General features: G+C 42.8%; 1 protein-coding gene across 1 annotated transcript in view; it reads left to right on the top strand.

Moving 5' to 3' along the window:
• Positions 1–543: 543 nt before the first annotated feature.
• LOC144948502 (carnitine O-acetyltransferase-like) overlaps positions 544–11,253 on the top strand; it is a 34,948-nt gene continuing 24,238 nt past the window's right edge. Inside the window, exons 1-3 of the mRNA XM_078878028.1 lie at positions 544–840; positions 6,734–6,857; positions 8,283–8,518. Of these exons, the coding sequence (XP_078734154.1) occupies positions 814–840; positions 6,734–6,857; positions 8,283–8,518 (387 nt within the window). The 5' untranslated portion in view covers positions 544–813. The remainder of the gene's footprint in view (positions 841–6,733; positions 6,858–8,282; positions 8,519–11,253) is intronic.

The raw sequence follows: 11,253 nt of genomic DNA, 5'->3' as shown, positions 1-11,253 counted from the left end.
TCATGTAGAACGGAAATAATAAAATAATACAAATTAAACATAAAATAATTCTCACGTTTCGGCCACAACGCAAACAGCCGTCCTCAGGTAAAGAACAGGTCTGTCGGAAAGACAGCGTCTGAATGGGCACCACCAGGCTACGTGACTTTACCGAAACAACCAAGAAGATGAATCCCTCCAGTCACGAAAGCTTTAAATCGAAATTCAAGAAGAGCATGTTTTGCTTGCACGTTCACCATCATACAATTACGTGTGGTTAATGCAGACATGATTCCTCGCAGAGGGTTTCTATCCGGCGTTTTATTGCCACGAAGGGTAAAAAAAACCCTCTTATTTCTTTATACTTTGATACTGGCAATCACGAAATAAAGGTCCCATTAAGTTTCGAATCGCCTTTTCTTTGCCATGGCCCACCGTCGTTGAAGGGCATTGGTGGGAGGAGCGAGCGGTGTGGGCGGGGCCTGCAATGCACGGGGGGTGGAGCCAACTAGCCTTGCCCCTCCCCCTTTGCCTTGACACACGGTGACACCCACACACGCGTGTCCCGTGTGTCCCCTTCTGCCCAGCGGTAGTGTGGTGGTGGTTGTTGTTGGTAGTGGTGTTGTTGACGGTGCTGTCATGTCGTGTCCCGTCGCGAATCGGCGTTCACCAGCGCAGGCCAGCGAACTGCAATGCGAGCGTTGAAGAATAAAACAAACCACAACGAAGGGACCAGGCAAGCAAGCAAAGCTTCGTCTTCTTCTTCCCATCGTCATCATCAGTCACCATCCCTTCCTTCGTCTCGCCCTCTTGACGAACCGACGTGACGAGAAGATGCTGTCTCTTCTGAGAATTACAGTGGTAAGTCGTGGTGCACGCTTCGCCTTACGCCGTCGTTTCGTAACGATTCAAAGCGTGGCCCGGGCGTGGGGGATGCGTGCATTGGGCGGATGATGTTGTGTGCCCGGGCCAATTGTGGGTTTCAGAACTGTTGTCAATTCTCGTGGTCGCGAGGGTGGGGGAGGACATTACTGCCTGTCACTGTGATCACCGTTAGATTGTCTCACTGTACCACCCACCGTGCAACCCACTACCCCCAGCGCAATCAATGTTGCAAGACACTCAAACGGGGTGTACATCTTTCGCCTTTTGCATGCCCCGATAACAGCTGTGTTGTGTTTTTTTCTTCTTCCTCCCCCCTTTTGGTATTTCCTGCTCACAAAGTCCTCGCTGCCCTTGACACAATAATAAATTGTCGTCGTCATCGCTACCCCGTTTTGACAGCAACCCCAGTTAGCACCGTGCATTTTGATCTACGCGCATACATTTGCCTCGGGTGTCTCGCATGCACATTCTGCACTGGTGCAGCCCTGCCAGATTGGTATCCCCTTGCTGCTGCTGCAAATTCTGTTTCTGGAAGGACCCACTCACTATCACGCCCAAGCACGTCCTATCCTTGAGAAACGACCTTTACGTGGGGAAATAATGGAAGGATATGCATTTCATCTCCATACTACCCCCCCTCCCCATCTACAATACGGACATTGGTACAGTCCGCTGCAAAAGTCTTGAGGGCCATAGCAACAACGGCCTGCACCTGCGACCTTTTGGAATGTTTCATTTTACGTGGGGGTGGCGGGAAGGGAGGTTCTTGAGACATTCACAAGCCTCTTGGTTACACGATGCAAAACAACCATTGCGTCATCTTGTTTTCTCTCTTATGGGTTCGGCTCCAGTAGCAATTCGGCAAACTCTACGGTGTATATGTAGTAATAGGAATATTTTCAGCGGATATCAAAATGTGGTCCTCTTGAGCCATTGGCATTTTAGAAAAAATATGGCACAGAATTTCAAACTCGTCCTGTTGTTTATGGCTGTGTTAGATTTCTTAACAATGCACATAGCTCGTCTCCGGCTCAGATTTGTGTTACCTTTGGATATTTTTGTTGTTGCCAGGAAGATTTACCGCGAGTGTGTGGTTAATTATTATTCTTTTTATAAGCCACTGCATTATATACCGTGCAACGTAAATGTGATTCCTGGCCATGGCTAACATCACTGGCAAGTGATATTGGAGCCAGACCTGACCTTCCCCACTTCTGCCTGTTACCAACTATAGCTGACCAGCACGGCGAAGTATGATCGATGCGGCGTGGGGAAGCCTCCGTTCTGCAGCGGATCATGAATAATGATAATCTTGATTTCATGATGAGCCTTTTCATAATGAAATATCTCTAAACGCTGTACATTAGAAAAAAACACACTCCCAAGTTCTGTATAGGTAAAATCCAATCGAAATACAGTGAAAGCTGATAATCATAACTACACTCGCAATATAGCTAAAACGAAAAAAAACTCAAATAAAAGACAATAATCTAAATATACCCTTTATCCAGAAAAGCCTTTGTGTCACAGAACTTCTTTAGAATGGCACTGCATTAGAATGTTGGGCAAATTCTCGACAGCAGATACTGATACATGTAAAGTTTTTCCAAGGGTGGTTGAAATAGAAACCCTATTGATCTGGTGGCAACAAAACAAGCCATGTATTCAGTCCACGCGCCAGTAGTATTGAATGTCACCAAGGTACATTCATGCAACTCGGCTTCATTTTTAATGGGGGGACTATGCTCGCAGTCATGGATAATGGAGAAAAAGATACCTTCCTTAGCTAATCAGATAAATGTAATACATTTATTATGTAACAAACTCAATAGACAGCGAGAAAAGTACAGGAACACGTTGATAGTAAATTAATCTGTCTAAATATCGTAGTGTTTATATGTTCATATATTTGTTATACTGTGGTTACAAAATCTGGTTCATAGTTGTTTTATTGGAATGGAAACTCACTTTTATCACAGAGTGGAAACCAAAATTGGCAGTAACATTCCTGTTAGCTGTAAGTCAGCTACAAACCTCCTCAATGAGTGTCTCCAAATATGGTCGTTACTTTTACAATGTCAAAAACTCGCTCGTAAATAAACTTTGACCAGTTTCAGAAAAAAAAACAAAGTCAAATGCCAGGCCTCTATATATGTATGTAGTTTTCATTGTAACTGCCAGGTACAAACAGTGCCCAGAGTGACACAGCCCTCCCTCCATCTGTCTTATTTTGTCATTGTTTACAGGTTTCCTGACCTAACTCATGGTTATATTTAACTAGGAGGGAACACTTGATCGGGATGGGTGATTAGTTGTTACTGGACACCAAGAGCTGTCAGCCAACCAAATCTGCTCGCCAAAAAAAAATGGTAAAAATAGTTGCCCGTTCGCAAAGCCAACGTGTGGGATGTGTGTACCGCATACGCACAGTCATCTATCTCCACAGCTAAACTCTAGACCCCAAGCATCGTAACTTTTAGATTGTTGCAACAAAAATACTTTCACGTTTTTTGAGTTGTATCAAATAATTTCCCAGTGATATTTTTCAACAAACATCTCCTATGAAAAGATCCACCCACGATCGTAATACTAAATGCGCAAATGGCCCTGGGTAAATGGTATTTTATTGCGTAGATTTAATGTCAGAAATATAGTATAACTTCTAATTTTTGTAGTGATGTAGTGGCCAAAGATTGCAGATCCTATTTTCTGTGATGTCTGCTAATTTATTTTAAAACTTTATAGCAAACAAACATTTCAGATAATAGGAAGTTGTTCTGCAATATGGGATGGGAATTAACGTGGATAAATATGAAAAATATTAAGAATAGTGCACGGATAATAGGAGTATCTGCAGACCCTACAGCTCCCACAGATAAAGTTGCGGGTAATAGTTCTGCTGTTTTGTGGAAATGTATAAGATGTTGCTTGTAAGAAACGGTTGAATTTGTTTTCTTGTGCCACATGTCCCTCATGTCCCCACGTCATGTTTAATTATGATACGGTCCACAGTATATATATAGACACATATTAAAAGCTAAATATGTCTCCAAATACCCAGAAAAGTATCAGGAGCTGCTCATCTTGAACCGGCGTTGGAAATTCCACATTTAATTTGACAGGGACTAGCCTCGCTGAGAGAGTAACTGCTGTTGATTTCCCACATAGGGGTGCTCAAGATCGTACGAAATTTCCCCACCACTGAGAAATATTTACTAAGTCGTGTTTTTACGTATGTTGGACTTCTTTCGCACCGTACGTTGCCAACCGTGGAAATCGTAGATGTGGGGGAAGGACAACAAAGTAAACATAATTCTAAATAAATTAGTTTTCAATCTACCATCGTGTGAACTTGTGCGTCACAGAAAGACACCGCAGTGTAATTCAAACAAACAATCGACGACTTAATAAACAAGAGCTTGCTACCCTACCAACTGAGCAACTTCAGTCCTTGCAGTGTATACACACATCGAAATCGTCATCATGAGCCGTGGCCAATAACCATCATGAGATGAAACCACCTCTCAAAGCGGCCGCCACCTCCAGTAATTACACGATGCAATAAAATTCCGCTATGTGCTGGCATACCAGCTTTGATTTTTTCGTTCCATCTCATTGGTGGGTATCCTCTTCGATGCTTTCCATCCATTGGCTGCTATTCAAGTATTATTCTTGACCACCTGCCATCCCTTCTAGCAACGTGTCATGCCCACTTACTTTTCTTAAGAGTTTTAATGATGTTTTTAGCCTTCGTATGTTTTGAAATACACTTGCTCCTCTTTTTTTTCTTCTATCAGTGTAATTACAAAACTAAATATTTATTGAGTATTATAAATGGTAATGATGTATATAGAAAGGCTCGAAAAATGCTATTTGGTAAAGATAGTCTATTCTGAACTATAACTATAATATTATGAATTTGGACCTCCAAAAATTACAACTCCATAACATTTGGGGATGCAAAAAGTTTTGTTATAAACTGAGCTCGAGGAAAATATTCATCTGAATGTTTATAATTTTGCAGAATGCACTGGTTAATCATGTTTTGTAATCCAAACGCAAACAATTCACATTTAGGGCCTTACAGAATTTCAGTATTTATTTATTTTCGAATTAAGTTTGCATAAAACATTGCATTGTCAATAATTTAAACTATTCAGTACTTTCCAGTTGTTTGGGAAAACCAATAGAAAGCATGCGCAACCAACTCCAGTTTATTAATAGTTATATTTATAACTTGGTGAAATCACAACACCTTGCATTGCAGAGTATGTCTGAATTTGTAAATATATGGCTGGAATATTACAAAATATGCAAGCGGCTGTGTGTGAGTTCAAATGCCGGGTGGGGTAGGTACCTTACTCTTGGTTATTTCGGTAAAATCACGTAAAGTCAGCGGTTGTTTCTTGCTGTGGTTGTCCCACCTGATGACGGACGCTTGTGTTGCGCCCGAAACGTGATTAAATTTATTTTATTTTTCTACCTACGTGATTTTACCGAAAGAACCAAAGAGTATGGATCCCTGCAGTCACGAAAACTTCAAATCTAGATTGGCGTAGGTACCTGTTTGTGCGGATGAGTTGGGAAAGAGTGTCTTAGCTGGATTCCCCTTGAAGTGCAACTGTAACGAGAGATGATCGAGATCACATGATGCAGGTTCACTGTCCCTGTACACAGCTTATCTGTATACATTACAGTACGATTGATCAGACCAAATCTATCCGCGACAATTGATGCCTCGATTCTGTGGTGTAGGACACAGTGACTTGTATTCAGAACTCTCTTCAGCGATCAATGTGTCAGGGAACATCTCTGCAAAATGACAGCCATTCCAAAGGCACCCCAATGGCACTCCAGTAAGCCAGTCTTCTCTTCCACAGATAGTGCACCTTTTACCCTCTGCAAACATTGCCCATCACGTAACATTTTTTTCTTTTGTTTCAGAGCTGCAAAATGCCAACAAAATGTAACGCAATTTTTTGTTGACTGTATTGAGAACATCCACTTGCTGCAATTGATAAGCTTTGTTTAATCATGAGTGTTCAGAACCTGTATTGAAGACCTGCTTCTCATCCGTGTTGTATCATTGGGGATCCCCTGAGGCACATAGCAACCGCACTTGAATTGTACAGATATAAACCGTGAAAGTGTTTTTTTTAATTGTATTTGAAGTGTTGTTTTACTCACAAATGTATTCCTTTTGTGCTACCAGCATCATGTTATAAGATGGAAAAATCTATTCGGAAATCTTGCAGAGCAGTGCATCATCCAGTGTCGAAGAATGGCTGCACTTTCGTTTTATTACAGGGCTTCTCCAAAAATCATCCATCAAACGGCCTTTTTATACTTTACAAAGTAGGGTGCACACCTTTGAAAACACTCTGCTATGAGATTGTTTCATGGCAGTTTAACGGGTATACATTTTTTGTCAATAAAAAAAACTGGAATTTCGTCAAATGAATCAACACAGCCAAATAGAACACGACGGTTTGTTTGTTTGCAGTCATCGGTGACCAGGTGATGATCAGGGTGAGAAACCGGTTTTAAACGCAGTCTCACAGGTGCCAACTCAGTGTTCTGACCTCTGAGTCAACTTATAATATAAAATGTGTGTGTGTGTACTGCTGCATAGGTTTTTGTGATTGTGCTGTGTACCTGCCCAGTGTGTTTTCGGGTTTGACCACGTGCTGTTCGTCGTGATAGTGGACAATTAGGAACCAAATTTGCTGGGAGCTTCTTCCAAACACTGAATCGAAAGAGTCACCAGCACGAAACGTTGGACATCGTGCCGATCAAACAGGCAGCACGACTCGGAAGCGCGCGGGAGAGTTAAATGTGTGTGTTTAAAACTGTTTATGTAACCGTGCAGGCAAGGCCACTCAACGGGCTCAGGATCTATGGACAGCCGACTGTCGCGTGCCTTCCCAGCAGCAGTAGCAGCCACAGGGACCATGAAGCCCCAAGCCGTTGCTTTTCTGGTGGTCCCCTGCTGGGTAAGAAAATCACGCATTAGCCACCTGTGGGGGGGGGGGGGGGTGATAATTGTTGTGTTTATGTACGGCAGGCTGAGGAAGCCAATACTGAAAGACAGCCACAATTATCGTTGGGATTCTGCCGCGGTGTAACGGGCAGCACACTGGACTGGTAATCCAGAGGTCACCGTGTTGATTCTCCTATCGTGGCAGATGAAACAGTGGTCTAAGTTTTTAAAAACCCCATGCCTCTGTCCACCCAGCAGTATAAATAGGTACGAAACAATGGGTTGGCATTTTGATTTAAAGCTTTCGTGACTGCAGGGATTCATATTCTTGGTTCTTTCTGTAAAGTCACGTAGAAGGGAAATAATAAAATATTTTTTTATTTCCCTTCTACGTGACTTTACCTTCTACATGACTTTTACCAAAAGAACCAAGAATATAGTGGGTTGGCAGTTAGACTGCGGTGGGGTGAAGTGTGGGTACCTCTTACAAGATGTCTGACCAGTGTGGAAGAGTAGGCCAAATACCTCCTAGGCTCTTGTGTCAGCAGCGGCACGAGCAAGAACATTGCAGGGTTACACCTTTACCTTATACCACTTTTCTATTTTTTCCCAATTATATATTTGTATTGATTTATTTGGAGGAAATGGAATTTTCAGAGAAAACTCATACATTCAAGTGAAAAGTCTGAAACTCCACACAGATAGTCTGATATAAGCTACTTGCTCTGCTACCCTACCCTACAAGAGGGGGATACAGACTGGACTGTCAAGGACATGGCTCAGAGGGCAAGGGTAAGAGGCAATTGCTCCAACTCTGATAACTGCAGCTTAGTGCCTGTGAGTCCCACGAGAGAGAATATTTTTGGTGTTGGTAAACAGGTCATAATTCAGCTGGTTGCAAGACTCAACTCACAGCTGAAATGTCACAATTCTAAATCTTCTTTAGGGGCTGACTCAACTTGTCATCTCTCTGGGGGTGGGGTCCATAAATAAAAACCACCCTGTGAAAGGATAATAGTGGTTGTCTTTGCGATTGACTGGTCCTGACCATAGAATGTGGAACTTCAATCACTGTCTTAGAGATGCCAACAACGTATGAGCATCACTGAATTCTCAATTGTGCATTGGCACACTTTGAAATCTGTATATTGGTTATCCTAATATATAATTATTAATATATATAAAAAGCTAGAACCCCGATGTCACGCTAACTCCGTAACGCTACCATTAATAATAATCATGAGCGGAACATTATTTTCGATTGCATTTTTTCAGATTTACTGCAATACGTCCATCCTTGGATGGGCTATAGGCTAGTATATACACAATATTTGAGGTTTCTTATTGTCACGATTACACATTACCTGTCTATTAAAAGGATTTTGTGCTTGCACACTGTTTTAAAACGAACTGCGTGCCTGCTGTCCTCTGCCACCAGGGCCAGACCCAAGCCCAAGCCCCAGCACCTCCGCGGACGGTTCCTCTCTGCCTCGTCTGCCGGTGCCGCCTCTCAAGCAGACCCTGGAGCGCTACCTGCGTGTGCTGGAGCCGCTGGTGACGCCCGAGGAGCTGGAGTACACGCGGAAGTTGGTGGCCGATCTGGCGCGGCCCGGGGGCCTTGGGGAGGTGCTGCAGTCCCGCCTGGAACGCAAGGGTCGCAAGACCGAGAACTGGGTACGAGCGTTGCGCCCCTCGTCATAAATGTTGTACAGCCACAGCAAATTGTGCAGTTGTACGATTGCATCATGTTGTTTACCTGATAGCAGTAAAATAAATCCGAAAAAATGTGTCCCCCCAAATGTATCCCGATTCAGCTATCGCTGTCAGGTTGTGAGACGAACAATCTGTTTGGAGCTCTCTCAGAGCAGTGTGACCAACCTGTGTTAGAGGACAGTCTGCAGAAGCAGCTAGCACAGAGCTACTTTCTGAGATTCCTTCAAGTAACCTCTAGCTATGTACGGTGCGAAAGAAGTTCAACATACATACATATATGGTTAGCAAAATGAGGGATAGCACTTTCCAAAATACCCTCTAAAGTCCCTTTTAAGAGCTCCCTCTGGTGAGCACGCAATTGCAGGGATGTACCTTTACCTTTATAATGAGAAACAGATGCTACAGAACTTTTGTCGGATTGTGTTCTTGTCAATGTCCCAACGTCCATCTGTCCAAGCAGAACAGCCCCCAGCTGCCCCAGAAATCGAATTTTCTTCACGTGAAATCACTCTGTGTTGAGTTCACTAAACTTCAATGTCCTCAGACTTGTCTATGCTGTTATTGTTATGGGTAAACACCCCGGTGGCCAGGATGATATTTCTAAGCACAAATAGTGATGTTTATTTTCTTCTCCTGTGGCAAGAGATTGTTTATCATTTCATTTATGTTAAATACCTTCCAGTAAATCTTTCTGAAGTTGAATGTCAACCTCAAGAGGTCCTGAATTATAATCTTGCACACAGTTTATATGAGGAGTGAGTGTAACGATTCTACATATTTTTCGATTTAAAGCTTTCGTAACTGCAGGAATTCATATTCTTGGTTCTTTCGGTAAAATCACGAAAACTAGAAAAAACATATTGCTGTAGTTTTCACACCTGATGATGATTGCTTGTGTTGCAATCGAAACGTCGTGAGAATTTTTATTATGTTTTATTTGTATTATTTTATTATTTCCCTTCTACGTGACTTTACCGAAAGAACCAAGAATATGATTCTACATATGCTTTCACGTTTGGAGGTACCAGCAGTGTCAAGATCGGCTTCTCTGAAGGAGGTTCGTGAAGGACGTGATTAGGGAGTAGAGGTAGTAGCCCTCCAGAAACAATGTTGGCCAGAGGAGTGACGCTCACAACAACGAGCAGAGCACCGGGCGGTTAAAATACAGAAGGTTGGCACGGTGGGGAACACAGTTGGTGAATCGGCCAGTCTTCTCAGTCAGTCAACCCATGGCACCTGGGTCTGTTCCGTGACCTCCTACCAGCAGGCTTTCAACACTTCACGTGGCCTCAAAGTGCACGGAGCATGGCACAAGGGCCTTGGTGAGGTCACCGCTAAGTAGTGTTGAACGGCGGTTGTTGCTGCAAAGCTCTCCAATGCGTTTGTGGGTTCTACCGCATGTTGTTTGGCACGATGTTCGACAAATCACATATGAGGAAAACGTCAGACATAATGTAAGACATGATGCCGAACAACACGTGGCACAACCCTAAAACACTTTGGAGAGGGTGTAACAATGCGCCGATTTAAAAAAAATTTATATTGATTCTTAAGATCACGCTATATGTTGGTAATGGTTTCACATTACTATTGCAGCCACTAGTAGCACAACAATTCCCCACAATATAAAAAGAGAATTGACTGAATCACAACAATGAATCATATTCCAACAGATGGCTTCACGATAAACTTAGGAATTCACTTTTTTATCCATGGTAATGGAATCCATTGTAATGGACTCCATGGTAATGGAATTCAAGGAATTACACCATAGAACATGGAACCTGACAATCACAAAGTTTTAATATCGTTTTGGTTCATATGGATTATAAATGCTGTCACACACCAAGTTAATGTCGTACATAACAGCCCATTGCATTGCTGCATCTAATTTGCCTGCATTATTCTTTTAACTACATTGACAAGGAACTGCCTGTATGCAACACTGTACTAGATACTCGACTGAAATTAACATGGAGAGACAGAAAAAAATAACACGTAGCTTCAAGGACATAACGTGGGTTAATAACGTCATTGAAACTGGGATGACAGCGAATGGTCAATAATTTATGGAGTTGCAGGCAAGGTATGGAGCTCATCCGAGAGTACTGACCCGACTCGCGTGCTGGTGCTATGTGGATTATCGCACCGTGAGAGGTGGGGGCGGGGCATGGCGAGACCTTCATTGAGCAGTGGATTGACCATGGCCATATGCTGAGTGAACCATGCATGCGCCTGAAGTCACATCAAGACAAATAAAGAACCTGTATGGCCAAAGTCAAGTGAGAGTGTCTCCCTGCTCACAATTGGCTTGATTCAATCGTGGAAATTCCACATTCCCATGATGGGAGCCATACAGTAAATAGGATGATCACCCGTTGACTTCTCACAAAGTGGCACTCCTTTTAAAGGAAGAGTAGACGGAGTTTACGCTCACCGGAATTTGAACTGGAAACCTCTCGATTGCGGTTGGAGCGCTGTAACCGCAGTGCTCAAACTACAGTATACCATAAGTGGGGCATGCCACCGCATTATGATTGTTGCCAAAGCGACATTCAGAAACAGATTTAATTTTGTATTAAATCGCTTTACATTGTAATGCAATATGCACCATTATTAATGCGCGACAGCTAGACCATAGTTATAGCCAACTTAAATCCAACAAATCCTTTAATTTAAAAGCCACTTTTTGATTG

Source organism: Lampetra fluviatilis, chromosome 49, assembly GCF_964198595.1.
Source record: "Lampetra fluviatilis chromosome 49, kcLamFluv1.1, whole genome shotgun sequence".
NCBI classification, from domain to species: domain Eukaryota; kingdom Metazoa; phylum Chordata; class Hyperoartia; order Petromyzontiformes; family Petromyzontidae; genus Lampetra; species Lampetra fluviatilis.
This window is presented reverse-complemented; position numbering and strand designations above follow the sequence as displayed.